The sequence below is a fragment of the Phytophthora parasitica genome (assembly GCF_000247585.1).
Source record: "Phytophthora parasitica INRA-310 unplaced genomic scaffold supercont2.2, whole genome shotgun sequence".
Classification (NCBI taxonomy): domain Eukaryota; phylum Oomycota; class Peronosporomycetes; order Peronosporales; family Peronosporaceae; genus Phytophthora; species Phytophthora nicotianae.
Genome location: NW_008648988.1, coordinates 97192 through 124561, shown reverse-complemented (window position 1 = coordinate 124561; position 27370 = coordinate 97192). Strand labels below are relative to the sequence as shown.

Below are 27370 nucleotides of genomic sequence, written 5' to 3'. Positions count from 1 at the left end.
CCATACCTGCGACTGCGCTATTTGTACAAGGCAATTGGTATTCAGCAAGGCGAGCCTGCTGAGAACGAGAACTAGGAGGAGATATGCATATTTTTATTTGGTAATTTCAACATTAATGCTGGAGTAATGACATTTGACGTATATTTTATTGGATATTGTCATCTTTGATCATCTTTGACAATTTTGTGCGTTTTCGGTGTTGAACCGGATTGACACCGGAACCATGCCAAACGCGAAAAACGGTTGAGTCGCAAAGTCCATAAATTTAGAGAAATTGATGGCGCTGTTCGTCATTTAATTTGAGGCCGTCATTTACTTTAAATTTCCCCATCCCAAAGAAAACAACTGCTTGAAGTTACAGCTAGTACAGTATCGTGTCAGTTCATGTCTGTTTACGTTTATGAAAATGATAGTAACATCGTCCAAAACATGACATCATTATTCGTGTGCACCACATCACGTCCGTTCAAGCAGCTATCTTCGAGTGTGAACACGACGTTCACTCCGTTCCGAAGTGGGGCAACATGGCAGCGCCGCAGAGTCCCAACCTAATGGTATTCGACGATGAGCCAGCTATCGTGATCCCCGCCGCACCAGCGTCCGTATCCTCAGCTGACAGCGTCGAGTCTTTCCCGCTGGTCGCACCGATCTCCCCCGTTGAGATCTCTCCAAGCGACGTCGAGCAGGACCGCAAGGTCCTCCACTTCTTCGTCTCTTGTCGCAGCGTGGATGGCAACTCGCTTGTGTCTCCCGCGCGCTCAGCACAGACGCTGGTGCGTGGTGCCTTCAATATGCTGAGCAACGCCACGGCCATAAACAACACCAAGTCTCCTCGTGCCAAGCCCCCAACCGAGGTCAACGTCGAGGTGCGTATTGCGCGGGAGACACCGATCTTCGGCTTTGGTGCAGACATCCCAACACAGCAGACAGTTACGCCTCCATCTGCTCCCAGCAGCGGTGGCCTGACGCTCGAGATGGACAATTTCGGGGAATTGGGGACAGGATTCTCGGACAAAGCGGCACTTCCCGCCGACGGACTACTAGACAGTGAGAGCTACTGGAGTGAACGACATAAAAGTCGCAACCCCAAGTTCTCAGTGGGCTTCAGTGTCCGCTGCAAGAACCCGGCAGAGTACGACCGACATGTGCAGATTATGGTGATGATCCCGGACGAAGGCACATCCTCCAACAAGAACAGCCAAGTGTTCGGATACGCATTGACGTCTTTCCAGGAGATGTATACAGTGGCTACCAGCGGCAATTACAAGCAGAAGATGACGCTGCCGGTGCACTCAACGGTGCTGGATGGAGCGACTGTGGAGCTGCAGTTTGCCAATATTCAACCGCAGGAACACCCGTTGTTCAAAGCGCAGCATAATTTGTTTAGGAGCTTTATGTTCTACCCGTTGATGAAGGAGGAACATGCAGAAATGCAGGCCGCGAACGCGAAATTGGCGGTTGAAGAGGCCGCTGAGGTGGATTTTAGTGTCAAGATCCCGTTGCAATTACTTCGAGTGTGTCAGTACGAGTTGCTGCAAATGTACGATGAGTGGAAGTTGCGCTATAATTACAACCGCAAGAAGAATCGCTACTTTGATAACGACGCAGAGGCGCTTAACTTTGGGCATGACGTTTTCCGCGTGCAGGTAGTGTGTGGACGTGATTTGAAGACGAAATCGAGTGTTAATGGTGCAGCAAGTGCTGAGACGGAGATGACGAGTGAGTTGGATGTACGATCATCGCGTACGTCAGGCTTTTCGATGGGGAGTATGGTGGGCGGGCGAGGAGGGTTTGTGAACCGGATAAAGGCTGGTAAATGGGGTGGTAGTAATGCTTCATCGTCGTCGTTTAGCAGCAATGACCCTGACACAGCTGAAGCGGGAGTCGAAACAAGCAGTAGTGTCCATCCTTTCGTTGTGGTAAAGTTTGAAGATGGTGTGGTCGGAAATCACGAGTATACTGTGGGAAAGACCAACACTGAGTATGATTCGACGAATCCCGTTTGGTCAACGAACAAAAATGCCGGCACTAAATGTCCTCATGGAAAACCCAATACTAAGTATCACGCATCGCGAGTGTTGAAGAGCCGCGTGGTTGTATCTCCTGTAAACGCACTGAAGCAGTTTGTATTTTATAGACCCAGTCTGGTTGATCAGCCTCTTGCTGGTTGGTTACGCTTCCAAGTATTCAATGAGCATTATGGCTACATGAGTGGAGTCGAGAACGACTTGATTGGGGAAGTCATGATCCCGCTGCAGAGTGTACGCGATGCCATGGTAGTAGAAGAAAAAACTGTGTTTGATGATGACGATGGTACCGAAGGCAACGGGGACGGGAACCACGAGTCCAAGTCGCACCAAATCGTGACTTCTCTCACGCTTGTAGACTGGTTTGATGTGCGTTCACCGTCGACTGATGAAATTTTGGGCCAGATTCAACTTCGCGTTAATATTTTGCTCGCTAATCCACTTGAACCAGCGAGCGATGACCTCCTCACTGGTCACGCGTTGGAGCCTTCTTCAACTCTCCCAAGACGATACAGAAGAGCTGCAGACTGTTCGCCACCTCCGAGTGATGGTGTCCTTGAAAGCGAGATTCCTCTAAACTTTTTGTATCCTCATGTGCTACATATTCGCAAGCAGATCACAGAAGTTACAGATATGATTCGACTGACAGAACATTTGGTTGAGGAGAAGAAAACGTTCAAGTCTAGTCTACACAAGAAGCGTGCAGACATTCAAGGAATCCCGACGAATCTGCACGTCTCGTACTTCCGTATTTTCCGGCATTTTGGGTCTCAGTCTGTATCGCATCCGTCAATAAATACACAAGCATCAACGGAAGATTTGCTTGGCTTGGATGATAGCGACGCGCACTTTGGCGCACCTGTTTCGCTTCAATCGTTGTCGATGCAAGAGCGTGCGATGATCCCGGAGACCCATGCAACAGTAACTTGTGGTGCTCCGACAGCACATGCAATGGGACTAAGTGACTGTGGTCTGCGTGAAATGGAGTTGGAAATGCAGAACTATCAAACAGCATTGGAAAAGAGTACACCTCGATTGGTAGGAAGTCCGGTAAGTGATAGCAACTGCTTCATTCCAGAAGATTCCTCCGACTTTTTCTATCCGCCGCTGGAAGATGAGAACGAAGCAGAGGGTGAAGATGACACTGACACGCCTGCCTCTAGTGGTCAAACGAGTCCAACTGCAGCTGCTTCCACGACTGCAGTGGAGCCTGCGCCGAAGAAGAAAGCCTCCAAGTACTCTATGATGGCTCGTAGGGCTTCGGCGGCTCGAGCGAAGGCACTGTCAAAGAATCGGTTTGTGAAGAAGAAGAGCTCGCGGCAACTTGACCAAAAAAACAGCGACGAGAAGACCGCTGTGTATGCCAAATATCCGTCGCTTCGTGTCGAGTCGGAAGAAGGAGTGGACCCGACAACGTCTATTAACTACGCTGTACGAATGGTGTGTCGTCTGGAAATGCTGCGTTCGGACTATTATCTACGCAAGAGTGTAGCGGTCTCGCAGTCTGTGAGCAGCCTTGTGACCTGCTTCATGGCGGAGTTAGACTTGTGTCTTCAAGAGCGAAATGACAAGGTGTTAAATCAAATGGCCAAGGTCGGGTTCTTGATCGGATGGGAGAGTCTCATCTCGTCGCATGGGAAGGAGCTTTACATGATTTCGGACGCTTGGGTGGCGATCAAATGCTTAGAGACATTCTCCTTCAAGATCTGCGAGGGAGCAGACATGGAAGTGGTGGTTGAGAAGAAAGAAGAAGTAGGTTATATCATCAAAATCCCGGTGCCTCCAGCTCAATTCGCACTGCTCCCTGAGAGTTTGAAAAGTGGAGAATTGATCAGTGTCACGTCGGTGTTATTTACGCAAGGAATCAACGAAATGCAGAGCTTGGCCAACATGGTGGGCCACTCGGGCGTCTCTATCCAGCGTAAGATCAACAGCACGAGCTTCCGCACTATATCGGAGTACTACAACCGCTTCACTGAGATTTGCGGCATTGGTATGTCCGAAGTGAGTGTTGGCTCACATCCTGATGAGATCTTGCGTAATTTACGCGTCAGTGTGGAGAGCGAGAACTCGGCGTCGAAAAATACGTGTATTTTACTCCATGCTGCCGATGCGGTGCGTAGTTTAAACGGTGGCCGAGTAACGTACTGCAAGTCAGGGAAAGATCGAACAGCCATGAGCACGACACTGGAGCAAGCTCGTCTTCTTGTTCAAAGGAAACGACATGTGCTACAAGAGATCGAATCGGGGAGTTCTACCGAGTACGGACCGCTGGAAGAGGTCAAAGAGGTCGCTAATATGATGCGAGAGTTCGGCGTTCGCATCCACGTCGCCAAGAAGAATGTTGGTCGCTACAAGTACTCGTTCAATTCCTTGCAGCGAAAATTACTTCCTGAAATTTATCGACCGCCCATGTCGACGATCCAAGACATGGTGACGTCGGTCACAGCGCGCGATTCGTGAGAAATTTTTATGACAGATGTTGGTATGGTCGATGCACTTATTCATTCAAAGTTGTATCTTAACAGACAGATGGCCGTAAGTTACCCTTCTCAAAACAAACGTTCATGAAATCTATTCGTCGTCCTCCTCGTCGCTCTCCTCCTCAGGCGTCTCAAGCCACGTGAGCCACGTGGACGTCTGGATAATAGCCTTCATGCGCCCAGGCACGTCTCCATCCACGTCGTACTTGTACTCGAAGAAACCAGTTTCGTCAATGATGTCCAAACTGTAGAGCGCCATGAAGCACTTCTCGATCAGACCCTTAGGGAAGTCGTACTTGTTCAAGAAGACCTGCAGAGCGTACAGAGCCTCCATCTGGTCCTTCTTGTCCGAGTCTTCCATGGCGAATTTCAGCAGCTCACCGTACGCAGGCAGGGCGATCCAGTTGGCGCTGGACTTGGCCACGTCTTCAGCGGCGGCCGTGACGGCCTCGAAGACCACAGCGCCGCTGGGTCGGCCGTTCTTCTTGAAGATTTCCTTGGCCACCTCAGCCAATTCCTCACCCTTCTTGCCGCTGGCCAGCACCTTTTTCATCGTCTCCCGGTCGACCTCCGCCTTCTTGGCCGCGGCCTCCTCGGCCTTCTTCTTCTCTTCAGCGGCCACGCGCTTGGCCTCTTCAGCTGCCAGACGCTCCTCCTCGGCTTTTTTCTTACGTTCCTCACGCTTCTGCTGGGCACGCGCCTTCTTGTCCAACACCTCGGGCTCGGCCGGCGTCTGTTCCTGTCGGCCGCTCACGCGCAAGTTCAACATACCGGACGACAGACCCTCGTCTCCGCCACGGCCGAAGCGGCCGCCCGCGCGGCCCTCGAATCGGTCGTCACGGCCGAACCGGTCGCTGCCACGGTCTCCGAAGCGGCTGCCGCCGCCGAACGCGCTCGACCACTTGTCGCCTCCGCTGCTGTTACGCACGTCGCCGCTGGAGTTCGGGCCCTCGCCGCGTCGCGCCAGGTTCAGACGCATGTGGGCCGGACGCTCCTCAGCCTGGAACTCGTCGCGCGACGGACGGTCGTACCGGGAAGGGCCGCCAAAGCGGTCGCCGCCGCCACGCCAGTTGCCGCTGTCGTCTCCGCGGCCGAATCGGTCTCCACCGCGGTCTCCGAAGCCACCGCCACGGCCACCGCGGTCTCCGAAGCCACCGCCACGGCCACCGCGGTCTCCACGCCACTGGTCTGACTGTTCGCTGCGCGACGGCTCGCGCTCGTAGCGATCGCCGCCGAAGCGGTCGCCGCCACGGCCGCCACGGTAGTTTCCATCATCGTCGTCAGCGCGAGCACGCGGGCCCGAAGGAAGCGCCGCCTCCGGGATGTAAGACGCCGCCTGGTCACCCAGGAACTCACCAAGTCCGATCTTCTTGCCGCGCACCATTTTCTGCTGTGTGTAGTGAAGCACCTGTACGCTGTATGCTGAGCTGCTGGGGGCAGGACGGGATATGACGTCGAAGAGGGAGAAAAGAGACAAGTGCGTGGCTGAATGGCTGGCTGGTGGAGCGGTTATGTAGACCACACCACTTTACACCAAGTACTCTACTGAGACACATGGCTACACTCTACCACGTCACTTCAACATAGCTAAACCTATTTTGGCCCTCGGCCTCCGTTTACCCCATCATGTCGAAGCGAATTGTTGACACTCAGTTACCGCCAGTTCCGCACCACGTACGTCACTATATTGACCATTTTTCTAGGGTATCTTCACTAACTACGCTGTTAAAGAATGGCTCCACATCGGGATCGCAGTCTCCAACGCGGTTTCTTGGTCGTATGAGTTGGGACAAAGGCATGCTCGATAATTCTGTTAGTCCATCATTTCGCACTTCTAAACACGCTACAAGACCACCAGCGGTACCTTCCACTTTAGCTCCATTAGCATCGCCGATTAAACTTCCTATATTAACGGCGCAATCGACAAATACCGCGCTACCAGTTCCGTATCCATCTCCTGTACGTCTGAAGACGCAGTTGAAAGCAGGGAATGGTTTGTATCCGATGACGGTCGAGGAATCCTTCGACCAAGTGGAAAAGATGCTGGAAGAGCACAGACAACAACGCAAAGAACAGAAACCTCGTCGGGTTGAAGCGTTGAACGTCATCAATGAGTCATCTCCACTACAACGTCACACATTCGTATTTGCACCTTTGGATGACCCACGGATGTTGTCTGAAATCGCAGCACAAGATGCGGCGGATGCTCGAGAAGGTTTGAAGAAAGGGGAGTCCGAAATGGACATAGAAGTCGGTGGTTCCAACACAAAACTGAAGTATTTTGGACCGGATGCACGCACCTCGTACTATTTAATGTACAGGGAGCTGCACAGCAAGCCTCACCTCTTTGTTGATCGTGACACACATGAGCATCATCACCGAGGTTCAATACGAAGTAACTCAACTGTAACTGGTCGAAGACGCTCGACGGGAATGCGACGATCGCTACCGACGTTAGAACAAGCGCAGATATCTGTCGGAGGCGAAACGGACTTGGTATCGTCTGTACCGCGTTCACCACGTACGCTCTTCCTTGGTGCGAGTCTTGCAGGGAGTCAAACAGCCCCGACGCTTCTACTAAGGAAGGAACATAACCAACGGACCTTCGACCTCAGTCACCAGGGTCTAGGAGACAACTTTATCGTGCGATTTGCTGCGTGTTTACCAGAATTGCCTCTTGTCGAGTGTATTAATGTGTGTGACAACCGATTGACCGATGCAGGGATTAGCTGCTTATTGCGAGCACTGGAGAACAAACCGCACTTAACGTCCCTGGACATATCGTCGAATCCGATCGGCGTCGATGCAGCAAACATCCTTCGGGGGTATATACGCTCTAACTTGAGTACGTTGCGTATGTTGGCGTTGAATGAAGTCTCGCTGAGTGATCACGAGTGTGCACGACTAGCGAAAGCTTTGGAATACAACAAATCTATTGATCGGCTTTTGCTCCGTGGAAACCAGATAGGGTTACAAGTGCTTACTGGTACAGGAGGGGATTCCTTTGATGAAAACGAGGAAGAAGAGGAAGCAAAGCCTACAAAGCTCTTGACTGGGGGACAGGCCCTCGGTAGCATGCTCACAGCCAATCTGACACTCCAGCACTTGGATTTATCATGGAATCAACTGCGTGCAGTTGGATGTGGCTTCATCGCTGCTGCATTACCGTTGAACTATCAATTACGAGAGCTTGATTTGAGTTACAACGCGTTGGGGGATAAAGGAGCGTTGTCTCTAGCTCACGCTTTACGCGCAGGCGCTCGGTTAAAGAAACTGACGTTAAGTTACAACGGCATCACTTCTCGAGGAGCTGTGGGTCTAGCCAGTGGTTTAGCCGTGAATTCATCGTTGTCGATGCTGACTTTAGACGGAAATCCGCTTGGAGCTCAGGGTGGTAAAGCTCTTATGCATGCCAGTTGTGCGCCACGACCAAACACGGGAGAAGCGTCAACTGTATGTCAACTGTCCCTGTTGGATTGTAGCTTAAACGTTTCGGCCCCAAAGATGTCAGCAGCTACAGGAGATGAGCAATTGCATGTATTTAACCCGGTGGACCCAGCAGGCAGCTACGTATTGGACCTCAGTGACGCCTACGAGCACATGGTCGCGCACGAATTATTGCGACTTGCAGTGTCACATCCTGCACGTTTCCACTTTACAAAACTCGAGTATAACGCGTTGACACAGAGAGGACAAGTGACAAAGCTCGAAATGGTTAAACGACGTATCATTCCTTCCTCAGCTTCGATGGAGACAATCGATACCACTAGCAGTGGGAAATCCCTGAATCCAGTGGCATTGTTGTTTCAGCGACTTGATGAAGATGGATCGGGCTCTGTGGAGTTTAATGAGCTTGGGGACGCATTACGTAGCTGTGGGATTGATGTATGTGATGAACAACTCGTGGGTTTACTGGAAAAATACGATTATGACAAAAGTGGTTCTTTTCACAAACGTGAATTTGGCGATTTATTCGCACGAGTTGGGTTTGCATTTGTTGATTCGGATAATTCGGGTTCGTTGGATACAGAAGAGCTTCGACGTGTATTTCAACTACTGGGTGTGACAGAAGAACTCGAAGTCAATGATGATATTGCTCGAATGATTTCTAAGTACGATCTGGATGGTTCAGGGGAAATCGATGCTTTCGAGTTCCTTGAATTTATGACTTCCGAGGTGTTTACAGTCCAAGATGCACAGAAAAATAAAGAAAACGAGGAAGCCAAGTTGACAAGACTTGAACCGTGTGAAGTTGGTTCTGGAGCGAGCTGGCAGATTCCGAACGTTGGTCAACTCACCGCTGATTTTGCTCATAGTGGTGGAGTTGATAGCAATACCGGTGGAAGTTCAAGCGAAATTTACCCGCCATCAGACTCTTTGTTGATGCCAGATAATATGCTATCGAGATTCCTTGTCAATGCGTCAAGTATCAGCCGAAATATAACAGAACAAACGGAATTTTTACATAGCGTTCTCGCCGAATCCGGGTTGTTTTTATCTGCAGTACAAGGAGAGCAGCTTCTTACTCGACAAGGGGTAGCTTCGTCCACCGTCCGACCGGGTAGGAGACTGGTCGCCCTTGCGAAGCTGTTGCCCCAGATTATTGATCACCGTGAAGCGGCTAGTCTGGTGACTCGTATCGTGGATATTCACAACCAATGGCTTGAGCGTCTTGCATTGCGTCGTTGGATCGGACCTCAGCTGTATAGTGTACTGGTAGGATCTCTCACCAACACCTATTCTTTTGATCTCAATCGCGAGGATCATCAAGTGGCTTTACGTAGATTAGCACTGATTGCTCAAGAGGAAAAGCAGTTCAGTCGTTGGCGATCTGGACGTGGAGATACGTCACAAAGTGGCAATTGGGAGAACTTCAGATGGGCTACGTTAGACGGTGAACCGGTATTACTCTCTAGTTCCTACATCCTCAACAAGCTGCTAGGACCGGTAGAACGCTCTTTGCTTCCATCTTCGAAACTTTGTTTTTATTACGTGAGTACAACTCGGCCTCCACGAGGCACGAAACCTCTTAGTCAACGCAGATTTGAACAATTGGCTGCTGTATTGGTACAACCGCCGGGCGAGAGTGATATATCTGCTCTATGTGAAGACCACCGTGACCAGGAACAAGACTTAGCTATGTCTAACGATAAGAAGAGGACACAGGCTATACTGCGTTGGGAGCTTTTGAAGAGGTTTGTAAAGACTCATCGCGTTACTGAGAAGCGGAATAAAAACAAGAGAAGAAGTATCGCTGGAGAAACGATGGATCGACTTACGAATACATTGGAGAATTTACATCAGAAATTACAACTATTGGAGATTCTGGTGGCTGATCGATGGCTTACCTGCGCCCAAGCACAAGACTTGGTATCGGCATTCCCGAACGCAGTCAGAGCTCGTGCTCGAGCAGCTTGTCTAATTTTCTCTCGCATTGTTGATATTGAGAATTTTATCCAGGTAAGAAAACATTAAATCTTACGGATTTTGAGGTAATTAACGGTTGTTCTTCGTGAAGATATATGACGGTCTGTCGATTGAAGATCAAGAAGAATGTGTTAAGCGGCTTGGGTGGCTAAATATTTTAGATCCAGTACTGCCAGAACGACAATATCCGCCACTGGATTTGAGTATTTACGATGAACGCGAACTCGTACAAATACTAGCACAGCTCGCATTACAAGAAGGAGTACGTGCTTATCCTTTTTTTTTTTTTACTATTCAACATACTTATATATATATATATATATATATATATATTACTGCAGACTTCTAGCTGGCAGAACGCTTCATATCGCCCAAACATCGCTTCTGCTGGCAGTGATCAAACGACGGAGGGTTTCTCTGTACTCCCACCACCTGGATGGGGTCGACCTGACGCGGTGGGCCCAGACAGTGTGAAACACCATGGCACGGTTTGCTTGCGTTACCAAAGTTACCCAATGGAGGGGACGGACGAAACTCAGCGAGATGCTGAAAGACTCGCGCTTCGGGATCGTGTGTTATGCGGTTCAAGACTTTTCCTCTAAGGATCGCGAAGAACAGTTTCACTTTACCAACCTGTGGAATATTTATTGTATTCTGCCGACGTTTCGTTGCTATTGGTCACCCTGCGGTTGTCAGCCGGAAACCATTCAGGAGGCACATGCCGACCAATTGAAACATACTCAAGTACCCACCAAACGATTCGAAACTCACTTAAGTTGACACGTGAAACAATAAAGCACTTCAAGATATTTGTTAACAGAGCGATACAAATATCATCCTGTTGGTTCAGCATCGATGGGCATCATGTTCAGAGAAACACATAGGCATTAGCGTGTACCAATGTGTTCCAAGACGTACTGGGCCGACAACATCGTTTGCTGTTTGAAGACTCACTTTCCAAACTTCCGGTTCCTCAACACTTCAACGCTCAAGCACCATGCTCCACTTCAAACTTGGTTGGATTGCTTCCTGCGCTGCGTTGCTGTTATCTACTATGGCAGCAAAGGTCGACGACTGCAGTTCTGTGATCGAGAGCGACGTCGAGAGGGCTGCTCGCTTGGCGAATGAAATCCCTCAAGGTGGACTCGGCATCCTCGTGATCGACCAGCAAGTGAGTTTCCATCCAGGAGGATCCCTCGCCATTGACTCTGCCAAGGAAGATGCTGCTCGCATTGCTGCGTTCATCTCGAATCACACATCCGAGTTATCACAAGTCGTTTTGACTATGGACTCCCACCAACGCTGCACACGGGATATTCTGGGAGAATGAGGTTGGGAGTCTCCGAGTCCATTCACGACGATCTTCGCGCAGAATATCACGGATGGCGTCTGGAAGCCACGAGACTCGAGTTTGAACGACTACGTGTTGACGTACGATCAGTCACTGGAGGCTAGCGGCAAGTTTTCACTAACAATCTGGCCGGAGCACTGCCTTATCGGATCACCGGGCCACAACATCGTTCCTGACGTGCTCGAGTCTGCTCTTGAGTGGTCGAAGCAGTCGCTGAAGCCGATCCAATATGTGATGAAAGGCAGCAATCCGTTTACTGAGCACTACTCTGCTTTGAAGGCGGAGTATGAACTCCCCTATGATCCGTCGACGATGAAAGTATTTTTTTTTATCTCATTTCTTACTAAACTGGTTTGCAGTTTGAACATTTCTCTGATCAAGTCCCTGCAACGTACGGGTAAGCTCGTCATCGTGGGTGAGGCGCTGTCTCATTGCGTGAACTTCACTGTCCGCGACCTCGTGACCAATTGGCCGGTTGAAAGACTGAGTGATCTGGTTATCCTGACGGATTGCTCGTCGCCGGTGGCTGGATTTGAGGCTGAGGTAATTACTCTCGTTTATCATTTTTGTATGGCGGGTGCTACCGCCCATGTTTTCTATAAGGGTTAGGTATCCAAAACATGGGCGTTAAGTATGTATTCCATGTTTTGTCCATGTTTTGCCAAAATAAATTACGAAATCTATGAAATTTATCTCCGGCATGTTTGCGGTATGTTGAGGCATGTGCAATCATGTTGGCCGAATGGCATGAAAATTGAAGAATGACAGGGGACTCGTATTGTCGGGAAGGCATGCCACTGCTAAATGGCATAAATATACTTACCATTTGTCATACTTCCTGTCTCCATGTGAGAAAGTTGTCGAAGCATGAAAGCAAGAAAAATATGAAAACATGGCGCGCACCTAAAAACATGTAAAAAGCATGTGAATCATGGTAAACCTTAGAAGTTGTGCCTACGCAGCTACAGTCTCCTTCTCCTTAGAAGTTGTGCCTACGCAGCTACAGTCTCCTTCTCCTTGCTGCCGTCGCTAAACTCCACGATCAAATGCATAACATCCCATCGACGGCGCACCAACCCGGTCTCCGTGTAATCACTGCCTGCTTCCTTCCAGAATCGGCGCCAGAAATACAAGCAGATGAATAATCCGCAGTTGTATCCATCCTTCTGGATCGGGCTATGAATGGGGGTGATACTGTATCCTTGGGGGAGACTCTTCTTCACCAACTCGTCTGCTAGCTCAGCAAGTAGGTTGTGGTTTGCGCGCTTGTTTGTACTGTCGTATCAGTACACAGTTTGCTTGGGCCCATCCACCACGATGCAGATACGGCTCGACACGTGAGCGGGCCCGTTAGATGATGTCCTTCACGAGAAAATATTACCTGCACGTTAATACGCATAGCAACTCACGCTGTAGCAGCAAACTCACATAACCACGAATGAATAGACTTGCTACGCACCGAATAGACGAAAGAAGATGCCACAGGAAACACCGGAGTAATTCACCACGAGGCGAAAACTATACAAATGCAAACGAACCCAAAGAACCACCGAGTTAGCGACCTTATCTGGGCGGAAACAGTCAACAATGCGCACGTACCTGCAGCCACGCACTACGGCGAAGAGGGGGGGGGGGGGCACAACTAGACCTCTCAGGAGCCGTTCGGGGGGCGGGAAGACCGAAAGCGCGCGGTGTCGTCGAGGGGGATGGTTCGAGCTTCCGGCGACGAGCGGCAAAAGTTGAGTGGCTGAAAAATCAGTAATTTAAAATCAGTAATTTATTATATTTTACAAACATGGCCATTCATGGTTTAAAACATGTAAGAAACGTATTGTAGAAAACATGGGCGGTAGATTTTGCGTTTTTGTATTGGCTACGGTTTGCTGAGTTTTGATTGTTGTGTGGTACAGCAATTCTTGAAGGATATGGCTACAAAGGGATTGACTTTGACGACGTCCACGGATTTCAAGGCGTAAATGACGCCGCTGGTCGTATCGGGTCTTTACAAGCTCCACGAAAAACATACTTGGCGTGGACATTGTACCTTGTTAAAAAAATGTTTTTCGATTTGATTAGTACTCAAAGCACTTCTAATCAAATAGTAGAAAATCAAGTATTAATACATGCAATTCGGTTTATCTTGTTCCAAGAAAACCGAATCGAACGAACTGTCTATTCGGTTTCAAGTTTCGCTCGATTCGATTTTGTCAACGAGAACCGTTTTTTTTTAAGTCCTGGTAGTCCATATTTCTCCGGGAAATGTAATCGCTCACTTAGTGGACGTCGGGCCATTCCTCGGACTACTTGAAACTGGTAAAAAAAAAAAATCGCTTCCCAATCTGTAGTAACGCACTTTACATGTTCTCTGCCAACGAAACAGGCACTACTTTGAATACGAACTCTACCTCGAAAACATAGCACAATGTTCAGTAACCGAGTTTTATCCTAAAGATCGACTAGTTATTTCTTACTTCGAAGTACGATTCACTTTCCGTGAATAAGCATCAAAGTATTAGCCTGTCACCACTTGTTTGCCTACAACTCGTCCTTGGCCTCAGGCACCTCAGCGAACTCGTCCACTTCGTCTTGTTCCGAAGGTTTCTCGGTAGATTCAGTCGGGATCGACTCGAGGTCATCCACCACTTCAGCGCGAGGCACCACATTGGCGTTATATACACCTGTATACGACGGAAGTGTAAGTTTGGTAGGGTAGGCGCCTCCGAAGTGGATAGTGAGCTTTGTGGCCTCTTTCTCGCCAGCCGAGCCGAAATCGGGCGGACTAGCAACACCCACAGACACCCGAATCTGGTGGTCGCGTTTTACAACGTACGAAGTGGACTGGAAGCGGAGAACAGCCTCGTATACTTGACCAGGGACGATCTCACGCGAGTCTGCACGCTTGAACGAGTGAACACTCGAATCTGGGCGAATGGTCTTGTGTACGGGGTTCAACAGCGCCTCAGTGATGTATGTCACGCCAGGACGTTTGTTCTCGTTCGGGAACGGAGCCGTGTAGTCAACATCTTCAAGATAAGCCACGAGGTTGACATCGGGTTGGTCGACTGAGAAGAAGAGACGCAGTTCGGCCTCCCCCGTGATCTCCGTCAGTGGCAATTCAGACGTAAGGAACGTTGCGTACTGGTCAGCCAGAGGCGTGCGGTCGTGGTAGTACATGGGACGCAGACCAAAGAGGTGGTCCAGCATGTTCCAGCGCGACACCGCGTCCAATGTCGGCTTGACCGTAACATTGTGGGTTACTTCGCTTTGTTCACTCTCTGGTTCCGCCTGGAACTCCTTGTTGGCGTTAAGGTAGAACGTCTCGTCACTCAGATAAGACGGTGGCCACGAACTCGCCTCCTTCCAGCGGTTGTGCGCCATAGTGAAGTAGTGCACAGGGAGTTCGTCCTCGATCTTGGTGATCTTGCGGCGGTTAGCATACATGTGGTGGTCGAAGAAGCGACTCACTTCGTCCAAGTGGTAGAAGCATTTCTGCTTGGACTGAGCGAACGGGTCGGCGTTGTCGACACCAGCGTGACTCCACGGTCCAAGTGTGAGTCGGTGGTGAGTTGCGTCCTTCTCAATGGCCTCCAAGGCCTCTTTGGGCAGCTCCGGCAATAGCGAGGCCGTGTCAGCATCCAGACTGTTGGTCAGGTACTTGAACAGTAAAATACTAGAGCGAGCCACACCCATGTCGAAGAAACCGGCCGACGTCTGCAATGCAACACCAGAAGCGGCAATTGCACCGAGATGGCGAATAGCGTCCAGTTGCTCGGCAGTGACGCCGATCGACGCGAGTTTGTCGTCTCGGAAGTGCACGTCCTGGAGTTCTTGAGCCAAATCCGGGTTCTTTGTGTGCTGGTAGATGTAGTTATCGAATTTAGCGTCATCGTCGTCCACTCGGTAGACTTGGCCACCGAAATGTTTGAGCATCAGTCGGGGTTTAAATGTCGGGATATTGTTCCAGCGGATCTGACGGTCTGTAGCGCCTGTGAACGACGCCCAGTCGTTCAGAGCCTTATCGTTCTTTATACCGCCAGGGAACAGCGCGTCCTGGAACACATCGACCGGCGCGCTGTTCACTGAGACCGCCTTAAGAGCAGGGTGGCCACTAGCAGCTGCAAGGAGAGCACCCACTCCATCCAGTCCCTGCCCGAAGACAGCGACCTCTCCATTACTCCAGGGCTGCTTAGTGATCCACTCGATAACGTCATAGGCATCCTGCACTTCGGCATCAGCAAAGTCGAACGCTTTCGTGCCGGCCGAGGCGCCAGTACCGCGCACATCCACCGAGACCCAAGCGTATCCGTTAGTGACGAAGCGCTGCACGTAGGCATTAACGCGAGGGTTGGTGAACTTGCGCTCGTAGCGTGTGAACATGTTGAAGGGGAAGTCCAGAGTGTAGCCGCGGCCGTGACGAGTGGGGAAGAGCACAGTGGGCACCTTCTGCTGCTTCTCCCAGAGATAATCGGCCAGATACGAGTCCACGGCCAGGTCGACGCCGTCACGCATGGCTACGTACTGCGTCTCGTGGTGGGTCTTCTTGGGGTCGAAGAACCGCAGCGACTCGTAGCGCCTCTCGCCGAACCACGAGTGATCGTTCACGTGCACGTCACAGGCGATGGGATCCTCGCGGTTGGAGATGTAGCCGGCGAACTGGTGCGCAAGATACAGCGAGATCATGGAGAACACAGCGTTCTTCATGTAGTATTTGGTGTTGGCCGCCGCTTGGGGCTGGCCGGTAGCTGCAGCCTCCGCCATGGAAGTTTCTAGCTAGTCGACTTGAGAGCTACGAGGACACTTGGCGAATGACGCACGTGGGGGGATCGGAGCATGTGTATCCGGATAAAATACGGATACTGCGTTTTGAGGGTTAGTTGAATATTAAATGCAAGTGAAAGGATTATTGATTCATATTAGTTGTTACAAGTCAATGTGGACGAAAAAAGGGATGCGCCGACGACGTTGAAACGGGCGTGGTCAACATTGTTGGCCCAACAATAGGAAGCCCAAAACAGTACAGGGACAACGGAGCACCTCCGCCTCAACCATTACGGTGTGTGGATACGTAGAGAGCGTTGGGGCAACAATTAAGCGCCCGAAGAGCGGCGTGACGTGGGGGCTTCATTGGCCAATGCGTCGTGACGATGAGATTGCACGGGGCAGGACTGGAGTGCAGACCACAGAGGCACGCGCTTTGCTCTTCGTGCGCACAGTCTCTGCGCGGTACAATTGGCAAACAGTGGTCACCTCATTGTGGTACATCTGGACGCGGGACTGCATGAATTGATTCAATTCCAGGCATAACATGGCTACAGCATGATCAAGCTGCATATTATCGTCAGCGAAGTGCGGGTCTATGCGTAAAACTCTACGGACATCGGCAAAGTTTTACCGTGCCGCACAGGCTCCTGCAATGAGCACCAAGGCATTAGACAGTGACATTCGCCAAAACTGCCTTCAATCGTACCTCTACTCTGCTTCACTGTTCGATAGCTGCAGCGTCGTGGTCAACTCCGTGTTGAAACTTAAGCTACTACCACTACAGTAATACACATGAGTCTCCTTCCTCGTTAAACGAGTCGTTTAGTCTCGTTGGCTGGTGGTACTGTAGCTCGTATTCCACTCTCCCGAGTAGTGTTCTACAATCAACTAAAAAGTAGCATCTGGACGCTAACAACAATCTGGGTCACGGTGTCTAGTACAGGTGCAAGCTCGTACGTTATCACATGGAATCTTTTGAGTTGTGGTCGTATCGCTGCTAGCATAGTTTCCACATCTACTAGACCGCTGTCATCTTCAAAGCAAGCATAAATTTGATCCCATTCACCAACTTCCAACGAAACACCTGCACCTCCCAATTCTCTCTCCAATTCTGATCTCGACAGCATCCTCTTCTCACCGAATAACATGTGACTGGCACGAGTCACATCCACTTGCCACGTTGCATCCGTAAACTCCCACAGCAACTGGCGGAGTTTGAATAGCAAAGATCGCGATAGTGATTCAATTTCATCCGAGGAATCGACTTCATCGACTTGGTGTTGACGGGTGTCGATGGTACCGGAGATCTTTTCCTTGCGTATATAGACACCTTGTAGGTCCATGCGCAGTTTCCCGAACACTTCCGCTTCAGTACGACCAACAGGGAGCGCCACATGCTTGCCAATCCATTGGACATAGTGATCGCAACTCATTTCATGCGCAGTCGCACCAGAGATCTGGAAGCCCCAACGATGACCTTCGTCATCCATATACAGTGAATGGACTGTCAGCTTTGAAGCAGCTATAGGGTGCAGGACTGTATTAAGAGCACGAGAGTTGAACGATCTTGAGCACAAATTTACAGGTTGAGAGAATGATCCGAGGTGGCCTCGAGACGTAAACGTGAGGGAAACTGCAGCCTTCGGAGCTTGTCGAGATAGTTCCAGCATATTCTGCATCTTTCGAGCACGTGCAGATACCGTAATGAGGTCGTGACATACGCTAAGCGCACCAGAAATCTGACGTGTTAGAATAGGGAGTGTACTGAGTTGTTCGCTTCTAGACCCCGCCGCTACAGCTGGATGGTCTCGAGGAAAGAGTAATACCAAGATACCGACGATCTCTTGACCGTAGCTGCTCCAAACTGGACATGCCACAACGGAATGGCGAGTAAATCCGAGTCGCATGTCCGAGCGAGTCGCCTTCATCGTGTAATTATCCACTTTTGACCTCTCTCGACGTGTTGTACTGGTTAATTTAGAGCTGTGTTGACTGGTAGCTGCTTCTTCTTCGTCTTCTTCTTCGATCCAATTCTTTACGATGACAGCACTACCCTTAATAAGGACTTGTTGAAATAACCCCTCAGTTGTAGGTGCACGGAGCGTCTGATCTGTCACCACTGACAACTTCCGCGATTGAGCTCCTAGCGACGGAATAAAACTCATACTCGAGCCTTGGTGATTAATATTCGTAGTTGAGTTATGCGGAGCGAGTGCTGCAGCAGCTTGAGGTGCGATCTTAGACGACCACATGTGACGTTCGTGCAACTTGTCGACCGGGATAGTGCCACCTTCCTCCCATACGAACAGGTGAGCAGTGGTGTCGCCATCAAAGATACTCACGCAGGCGTTGTAGACTGCGTTAATGACGCCGACGACACTCATTTCTTTGAAAAATGACATTGACGCATCCAATAACAGCGCAATTTGTTCCTTCTGACGTAACATTCGCTGTTTCTCGAGAATAGCTGCCAGAACACTGCAACTCTGACTCTGGACAATCGACAGGAACAAATCGTGTTCGTCAAAGTGTGTTTTGCGTCTCGTGGTGTTAACAAGCTGCAACAATCCCACCATCATCTGTCCAGAATCTACAGATACCGACTCTCCACTATCGGCATTTTCAACAAGTCTATTCATCCCAGGGATGATCCCTTCCACTTCTTCTACCATTAACGGAGCGAACAAGACATTGCGAGCAGAAACTCCATTGAGACTATCCACAAACGCATTGAATGATCCTGCCTTTGTCATGTCATTGACAATCGTGAGTTGTTGCGAACGCACCGCTTCCTCCATCAAAGACCCTGCGTAAGTTGATCTAGAAAAAGTGATGCGATGCCGTCGTTTGTGGTGGAACGTCACGAGTTCATTAGTATCCGGATCTACGACGTAGACAGCAGCACCTTCAACGCCAATAATTTGTTCCGCAGCAGTTCCAAGACTCACGATTGCTTCAACGATATCTCCATCAGCGATCAGCTTGCCCACATTCCAACACAACTCCTGGTTTCTTTGGAATAATTGCGAGTTCTCGATAGCCAAAGCGATGAGTTTGGAGATCGTTTGGAGTAAAAACTCATCTTTTACACGGAATGGAGCACCTCCAGACTTGTTGATGACTTGGACCACACCGAGCAGAGTCTGGTCGTTTGAAGGCTCCCCTGAAGCCTGTTCAGTCCTAGATTTAGGATTCATCGTAATATTAGAAATAATAGGCACAGTTAACATACTTTTAGTACGATAATGCGTCTTCTTGTCCCACGCGGAGTTAAATCGTGGGTCCTCGTACGCATCGGGAATGTTGATGGTCGCTTGTGTTTCAGCGACTAAACCGACAATCCCTTGTCCAAAGTGAATTGTCATTCCAGTACTTGCTTTTTGCGCTGATCTTTGGTAAACTTTAACACCTGCACCACTGATATCGCTGTGCCAGTTGTGAAGTGTGCGAGTTGCATTGTCAGCAACGAAAAGGGAACAACGGTCTGCATCCAAGATACTTTTCGCGTTTTCGATTACAACTTTGCCCAGTTCGTCGAAGTGGAGACACGTGAAAATCTCGGGAGCCAACTGGATGAAAGTTTCTTCGTTCACTTTGTTGCTCTCAACGTCGGTAAAATACGCGACTTTGGGGAATAATCCACTCGAAAAGTGACACAATAGCGTTAATAAAGCCTGGTCTTGTGGAGTAAAAGCGTCGCATTTTTCGAGAGCGATCGAAAGCCCCAACGCCTGCACTTGAGCGAGTTTACCTGATACTTGAACCACAGCTACAACGTGATTGTCGTGCGATATAGGAATTAGAAGAGTCGAGGCGTGCGGGTGCGTCACCAAACGATCAGCGTTATCGGTTGCTGTAGAGTAGTTTTGGTGCTTCATCATGTGCCCTGCAGGGAGGAGCAATGCTCGCTTTGTATGATACACGAATGCTGCCAAGCCACTTGGTATTGACGCTGAAATGGGGCGTTTTGAGCTTGGTGCTTTGATCAGATGTGGCAATGCAGAGCGCACAGTACCCATTTTCTCTACGTTATTTTCAGTACGCGGCATACGGCACCAGAATTCTTGCTCTGACTTGTCAACTACCAGTACCAAAACTTGTTCAGCGTGTAGTAATTCACGACATTCTTCCGTTAAACTCTCAGCGAGTTGATAGATGTGCGTGCACTCAGCCACGCGTTGAAGAGAGCGAGCCATGACTTGGAAAGACTGATGCAGAGATGACATTTGCAAGCCACAGAGCTTCACTTCCCGAAGCCAATCGCGTGTACTTCGATCCAGTGTACTGTCGTGTAAAGCCATGAGTTGGTGACTAAGAAGTTGCTCGAATGCTTGGCCCACATGAGAAGTAAACGACATGGAAGGTAATGATGAAGTGGAGGCAGAGACCGTCTTACGAGAGATGTCCGTAGTGATATCACTGGGCAATAATCCTTTCCAAATATCGTCCGAAAAAACATTATTCACTTGCAAAATTTCTCCGTTAGGCGTTGTAGTAATTCCAGAATTACTATTTCTTCTACGCACAGGAGTCGATGCGGTACTTGGTCGTGTTGATGTGGTACAATAGAGTTGTCGAGTGCGATGGAGCCGCAACTCGTTATCTTTCTCTTGAATTGCCACGTGTGCTCTTTCTAAAAGTCGTTCTAAGCGTGAAAGTTCGTGAGAATAATTGGCTAGTTGGTGCGCGTGACGCTGCTGTAAATCTTTACGTTCTTCTTCATATTTCTCCAGTTTGGTCATGTACATTTCCAAGTGCGAGTCCTGAGACTGTCTCCCACTGCAAGGCCTGCCTTGATATTCTGGAGCTGTTCTAACTCGTGGACTCTTTCTTGGATAAGTGCGCGAAGGTTGTCGAAACGGAGAAACAACGGAATGAGGTGGTTTTGCTCTTGAGTTTTCATCATTCTCGTCTCGTGAGTTAACTTGTGGTGGTTTTGGTACGACTGGTAATAATGACTCATGTGTCTTTGGAGTGGAGGGGTGTAGAGCGCGAAGTGTCTGCTTGTGCATCTGGACTTCAGTCCGTAAACTCTCGATCAGATACAACTGCTGCTTCTTCTCTTCGGCCATAGACACAATTAATTTATTTTGTTGCTCTAATTGGTGATTTAAATGCTTGTTCACGGCACGCAGACGCGCGATGACAGTGTACGTATGTTGGTCATAGTAGATTAAGCTTTGGCGATCTCGTTCCCTCCTCATCACGTTTGGTCGTTCTTTTCTCCTTGCTGTGCCTTCAACGTCACCAAATGAACGCTGTTCTTGATCCTCCTTGCCAAAATCACTCGAATCTGCCGGACCAGCTTCGCCTCCATCTCCATTTCTTCCGCCACTATCAGCATTCTCTGCTTCATTTCGTGTCAACCCAACTGCACATTCTGGTAGTTTGTCCGTATTCTGTTCTCTATTCTTTTCACAAACATTTTCACATTCGACAGATTCAAATAAGTCGACTAACGACTCGAGATCTGCATCTCTTAGGCTGGTACAATTCGACCGCATCCTGTAAGCTGAAAGCGATACCACTGCTCTTGAAGGCATACTCTGCGCCAGCTCGTAAGAAGGCGGAGGCTCAACTGTTGCTGTGGCTTTCTTCGGGGATTCCAGACGGATCTCAACTTGCATACGCGTCATGCTTGGGTTTCCACAATGAGAGAACACAAGAGTGAACTAAAACGAGAATGCTAAAACCAATCTGGTACACCATAAAAAAAAAAACCGTTATTCAATATACAACTCCGCCATTTGCAGCGAAGTATTTCGCGTCGTATCACAAAACTACGACAATAAAATGGCCTTTAGTCCACTTCGTCCAAGTCCAGTTCCTCGTCGATACTGCTGTCACTCGGACTACGAGGACGGCTCATAGAGTTCTCGGTCGAGGAATTGAATACTGGGGACACTGGCGGCGTGGGCAGCGACGACGCAGAGGAAACCGACGACGACGACGGCAAGGAAGGCAACGAGAAACTCGACACCATTTCCACTGAATTGTTAGTCCTCTCTGATGGACTGCTGGCCTCGTTGTGGACCAAGTTTCGAACGCCACTGAGAGTACGTCGCATCACTTCCAGAAAGGTAGGAAACCCCGACGAACTCGAAGAAGATGCGGCCGAAGCAGACGATGTTCGACCATTATCTTCGCTTCTTTGACTTGCCGCTTGTTCAGCTTCTCGAGCTCGCAGTCGTTCCTCAGCCGCAGCAACTTCAGGGATCACGCCGATTGAGCCACTAGAAAACTGCGAACTCCCTTCACTTTGAGGAGTTCTCGGCGAGGAAATTCTACCGGACGGCGACGGAGGACGATACGTCGACTGCACAGCATCAGAAGGACCAGACTCATCATCGCTGTCTTCCTCTTCATGGCCGAACGATGTTCCGAAGAAATCATCCGACAAGAAATCGTCCAGTTCACGGGCCACTGCACGTCGTTGCTGAGTCGACTCGCTTGAGTGACTGCGATGACGATAGCCGCCCAATAGAGGGACGCGACTATGGTCGGCCTCGTCTTGATTGTCTTCAAAGCCGAAGGAGCGTCCGATTGGAGGCGTAGATGGTGCCTCAACGCGTCGAGTAGAGCCGTTCTCATTGTTGTTAGAGTCATTGTTACCTCGAGTCAATGACGCCAAAGACGATAGCGAAGCCGGCGCGACGATCGCGTGGATATGTACATCGATGCTTCGTCTCGGCTGGTTGGACTCGTTCCCTGTGCTTGGAGACGTGGCAATGAGATCACGAATGGAGAGCGAGTTATCCTGAGCTTCCATCGAGGCCGAGACACTGGCAGCTTGTCGTTGTGCTGAGCCTCCATGGCCACGACGTAAGGCCGTTGAGTGTCGCTCTTGTTGACGTTGTGAGGCTTCTCGCAGCTCTGGACGCAGCAAGGGGTCGAAATATCGAGCTGAGTCCATCAACAACCGTCCGAATCGATCGAAAAGAGGAGCCACCATGTGGGCCACCTCGGATACCTCGCTCTCATGAGCCTGGCCCTGTTCCAGTGTTGTTGGCTCATCCGGCCCTGAATGACCGGCAGTAATGTTGCCTGATTCTACTTCGTTGTGGGCTTCGCCGCGCTCCTGCTCTCGTCTCAGATCCTCTTCGCACAGGCCGGCAAGACGGTCAATGTGTGGCATCATTTCTCGCATCAAATTGTGCACATCTACCACCATTCGACGTACATCGTTGTCACCCACGCGCGGTGCACTGGGCACTCTCGTTGTAGGAATAGGCGACATCCGCTGTGTGTTTTGTGTGTGAAGTGTACGAGTGCGAAATGCGGCGATGCGATCCGAATCGACGTCGATCCACTCGTCCCATCTAGTGGGCCAGCCATGGTAATGGATCAGCACTTTCCCGTCGGCGATGGCCATCACAGTGGACTCAAGCCACTGATTCACTGTGTCCTTAACGTCCAGCCACTGCCCTACGAAGAATTGTCGGGGGCCACGTCGCGTCGTTGCCTGACCCTCTGTCGGTTGATCCACCTGCGCGTCCTCTTCAACTCTCTCGTCCTCCTGCTCGTCCTGCTCCTGAGCCGCAGTCGACAACACTGTCCGCATGGTCAGAATGCCCTGTGTGATGGGCTCCAAGTCGACGGCCGACGTGGCCTGCTCTTGTGGTCTCGGGCCACTCAGGCCACCAAGTCCCATGCCCTCGGCCGTCTCCTGTGGAGACTCGGCCATCTCGTCCAGAATCTCCCGCAGCATCGGTAACGGCTGCGTAGTTGTCGTGGCCCCAGTCCGTCTGAGAGCCGAGCGCAGATTGGCCAAGTTCCAAGCCGATCCGTTCACCTCGCGTGGCCGCGTGGCCTCATTGGTCGTCTGTGTAGTGCTGCTTGTGGCCGTGTTGGCCGGGGGCTTGGCCACCAGGTGTACCGTGTGGCCGTCCTGCAGGTCATAGGCAGCTAGTGCGACACCATCCTTAAGCAGCTTGCCGCGGTAGATCAGCCTCTGTCTCGGCGCTGGAACGGACGTGGCCAGTGCCACTTTGGTCCGGAAATCAGCCACTGACATGGACAAAGCGGCCTCCACGTCGAACACACGCTCGTCCAGAGTCTTGAGTCGCAGGTGCAGTGAGTCGTTGGCTGGAGTGAAAGCCGCAGATTCTGCGACGTCTCGAGGCGAGTCTGGCGGCGTCTGGATGGAGGACTGCGGCGATGAGGCCGCAGGGGACGGCAGGGAAGCCGCAGGACCGTCGTCCGCCATGCTGCTGCGTACGCTCTGAGCTGCGAAAGTCGATGTGTGTTGTTCTCCTCGGTTAAAAAAAATTAAAAAGTGTTATAACTGACCTGGGAATTAGACCTGATTACGAATACATAGTATTTTAAAGAGTTGATCGGTTGTAACAATTAACGTGTATACATGAAATAACGGAATTTTTAACTGAAATGAGCCGCTTCAATGTCCGCCCCCGTATTATGATAATTGCAACGTTTCTTCAGAAGTCAATTACTTTGAGGTGCTGTCCGAGCTACAATTTCCACCACAATACCAAAGAGACCGTTGCCACCGCCGACGCCTTCGAGAAACTCTGATATTGCCTCCAATGTGCCAAGCCGAAACATATCCGTAATAGTCGCTGCACGGTAATACATGTAAGTCGAAGTGTGAGCGCCAGCCTATTTAAAAAGTATATAAAAAGATTAGGTTTCACATAACGATCGATGCAGTATTATAATCGGGTGTGAGTTTATTGCTGTCAAAGTTGTTATACATTCCTGCCTCGTCAAAAAGGTTTGTGAGATGTCGTAGAATCTAAAGTTTAGATACAGCAAGTGTACCTTAAGCCACTCTTGTTGAAAGCTAGTTGAGATACCCTGAATTGCTTCGCGTGAAGAATGCCTTTTATTAATAGCGTGAGGTTGGCGATACTCGCTCCTTCCCAGTCAATGAAAATTGGTTTAACCGAGGCAATATTTGGAGAAAGCTGTAGCTGTAGCTTAAAGCTCTGTAAAGTCCGAAATCACCGCTCGCAAGGTTTTTGCTTTCACTTCTGATGCTATCGACTATTTCCCCAAAGGTTAAATGACAAGTGTCCTGGTGGTGTCTCGTCTATCTCTATATAGCAGTACGGAAAGGCGAGTCCACGAAGCGCAACACATATGTATTATCTTTTGCTTTGCATGTGCTTCGACAGCCTTAAATTTAACCAGTCTTCTGTGTATTATGCACTTGGAACGATTACGTTCTAGCTTCTACACGTGACGTGGATAAATTTGGTTATCTGAATCTGTCAGAAATTACCCTTTTCTTTCCAATATTTTCACCGACACTTTATGTCATTAGAGGGTGATCAAACCTGTTTTAATACGGTAAAAGAATAATCTCTCCAAAGTCGCCTGACATACACTCTTAAGTTCGCCAAAAATAAAGTTCAAAAACGGAACGCTGAAAGATAGGCTCAGTGTATTAACAACTGGACAAATTGGACTCAGTTTAGGGTAGGAAAGCTCGCGTTTCCCCGTCGATTTGTCGGTAATTTACTTTTTTTTTGACAGGATAGAAAGTTACTTCGAGTACCATGGAAGTCGAGGAGAATGAGTATTGTTTCTAGCCGCTACAAGTTCTGACAATTCCAAAGCTTATCATCTTGGAGTGATCAGTGATCAGTGATCAGTGATCACTGATCTCTGATGGCTTGTGATCATGTGAGCAATGCTTGCGTGAGCGGAGCCTATAAATAAGGCTTAAACCCACAGTTGCATTCTGTGGAACAAACTCACTTCTGAATTTCCTGACTGCGTACTAACACTAACTCTAGTCATCGATGGGAGTCTCCGACGAGTTGTCAGCATGGCTGCCATACCTGATAGACGACATATACGGCAATTTCAGCAGCGACGATGAAGCGAAGCAGGTTGATTCCGACACTGAGTTAACTGCTGTCGAGAGTGGTGGCGGTGAAGCGCCTCGTTCAAGAGAGCTCGTTAGTGAGAGGACGACAGCCCGCAGAGAATACAGCCTGGTGCCTTACTCCACCGCCATTCAACGTCGCAAGAAGGCTGAGTTACACGCGCTACGGTTGGAAGTACAGTATTTGACGACTAAGTTGGCGCGTTTTCGTCAAGCTCCAAGCGAAGCTCAACCGGTAAACCGGATCACAAAATCGCGCGCTGATCACATTGAACTGAGAGAGTGGCAAAATCGAGCGACAGCCGAGTGTGAGAAGAGGATACAGGCGGAACACTCGAACCAAAAACTGAAAGCCATTTAAGGCGGCAGTTCAAGGTCTTCCAGTCTGTTCGAAAGAGACTTCGACAAATCGATACACATGAGGTATTTATTGGCTGTGTTCAAGAAGGATTGGATTTGATACACTCTAACGTGGTGTTTCATTTCAGGAATTGGAGTTTCTCAAGCAACTACCAATTGTCGATTGGCCGGTATTTCAGCCTGATTTTAGCGATTTCATTCTATCTGAATTGTCAAGCAATTTAGGGCATCTACGTCCACAAGCTGACTTTATTCTGCCGGCGCCGAGCCCAAATATCTCTGTGACGTTTCACACTCAAACCGGGTACATTGTGGGGAGTGGACACTGCTTCGAAATGACCTCGATCACGCCGTTGGCATGCACAGCATGCGAAGCGGGGGATCTTCTCTGGCGATTTATCTCCAGCAAGGACAACAACGCTGCTGAAACGGTTTTTTCTTTTGTAAGTACTCTTATAATGATTGCGAGTTATCCCCACTGACTTCTATCTGTGTTTATATTGATAGGCACGAGCGCGAATCCCGCAACATGCCGATCAGTACGATATAAGCTGCATAGCATCCCTGTTAATGCAAGATACCAGCCAGGTACCTTTGTATGTGGACGCGGTAAGTGCGTTCCGCAAATATAAAGAGAATGATCGAGCCGTCATCGTCGGTTCAATGATGTGGCTGCTTCCAATCGAAGGACTTGAGTTTGAAGGCAAATATTGGTCAGTTATGGATCCTTCGCCATCGGATCCTTCACAGGCATCGGTGATTTGATTTTGCTACAAACTACAAGTGAAAAATGGTGGAACGAAATCAGCTAGTCGTATTCAACAGGTTATGAACAGCATCGGTAACCAAGTTCGACTTTATCTGCAATTGCAGCAGGATGCCTTCCTCAGCGCAGCAAGTCCAATCAAAGGCTGTTAACAATTGCGATCGCCGATTAGATTTTTATCTGATCGAATAAATCGCACACTCCTCACGGTTATCTGTTCGTTTCTTCGACTTTCGGTTAATGCTGAGCTGTGGTGCTGGGCGTCATCTTGCTGGAAGGGGTCTTGATGTACATTCCTGATCAATGTTCCGGTCAATCAACGTGATGAGAATGTTAATCACG

The 27370-nt window shown here is 49.6% G+C and overlaps 8 protein-coding genes across 9 annotated transcripts; 4 read left to right on the top strand and 4 right to left on the bottom strand.

The window, feature by feature from the left end:
* Positions 1–451: 451 nt before the first annotated feature.
* Positions 452–5409, top strand: PPTG_02110 (hypothetical protein). The gene has a single exon (XM_008893111.1). The coding sequence runs from the start codon at positions 525–527 to the stop codon at positions 4488–4490; it is 3966 nt and encodes a 1321-aa protein (XP_008891359.1). The 5' UTR covers positions 452–524; the 3' UTR covers positions 4491–5409.
* Positions 4426–5974, bottom strand: PPTG_02109 (hypothetical protein). The gene has a single exon (XM_008893110.1). The coding sequence runs from the start codon at positions 5892–5894 to the stop codon at positions 4602–4604; it is 1293 nt and encodes a 430-aa protein (XP_008891358.1). The 5' UTR covers positions 5895–5974; the 3' UTR covers positions 4426–4601.
* A 540-nt stretch (positions 5975–6514) lies between these two features.
* Positions 6515–10778, top strand: PPTG_02108 (hypothetical protein; the record flags this gene model as incomplete). Its single annotated transcript, XM_008893109.1, has 3 exons — positions 6515–9970; positions 10029–10199; positions 10279–10778. 3 exons carry the CDS (start codon positions 6515–6517, stop codon positions 10537–10539), a joined length of 3888 nt encoding a protein of 1295 aa, XP_008891357.1. The 3' UTR covers positions 10540–10778.
* A 156-nt stretch (positions 10779–10934) lies between these two features.
* Positions 10935–11961, top strand: PPTG_02107 (hypothetical protein; the record flags this gene model as incomplete). Its single annotated transcript, XM_008893108.1, has 3 exons — positions 10935–11213; positions 11310–11572; positions 11648–11961. 3 exons carry the CDS (start codon positions 10935–10937, stop codon positions 11895–11897), a joined length of 792 nt encoding a protein of 263 aa, XP_008891356.1. The 3' UTR covers positions 11898–11961.
* A 1652-nt stretch (positions 11962–13613) lies between these two features.
* PPTG_02106 (hypothetical protein) lies at positions 13614–16087 on the bottom strand. The gene has a single exon (XM_008893107.1). The coding sequence runs from the start codon at positions 16044–16046 to the stop codon at positions 13824–13826; it is 2223 nt and encodes a 740-aa protein (XP_008891355.1). The 5' UTR covers positions 16047–16087; the 3' UTR covers positions 13614–13823.
* A 702-nt stretch (positions 16088–16789) lies between these two features.
* PPTG_02105 (hypothetical protein) lies at positions 16790–21783 on the bottom strand. The gene has a single exon (XM_008893106.1). The coding sequence runs from the start codon at positions 21683–21685 to the stop codon at positions 16934–16936; it is 4752 nt and encodes a 1583-aa protein (XP_008891354.1). The 5' UTR covers positions 21686–21783; the 3' UTR covers positions 16790–16933.
* PPTG_02104 (hypothetical protein) lies at positions 21746–24352 on the bottom strand. Its single transcript, XM_008893105.1, has one exon. The coding sequence runs from the start codon at positions 24253–24255 to the stop codon at positions 21850–21852; it is 2406 nt and encodes an 801-aa protein (XP_008891353.1). The 5' UTR covers positions 24256–24352; the 3' UTR covers positions 21746–21849.
* A 1417-nt stretch (positions 24353–25769) lies between these two features.
* On the top strand, positions 25770–27370 carry PPTG_02103. 2 transcript variants are annotated; one of them, XM_008893104.1, is made up of 3 exons: positions 25770–26325; positions 26391–26705; positions 26770–27370. In XM_008893104.1, exon 1 carries the CDS (start codon positions 25817–25819, stop codon positions 26261–26263), a length of 447 nt encoding a protein of 148 aa, XP_008891352.1. In that variant the 5' UTR covers positions 25770–25816; the 3' UTR covers positions 26264–26325; positions 26391–26705; positions 26770–27370. The 2 variants fall into 2 exon arrangements, with proteins under 2 accessions (XP_008891352.1, XP_008891351.1); XM_008893103.1 differs by having other exon boundaries at positions 26391–27370.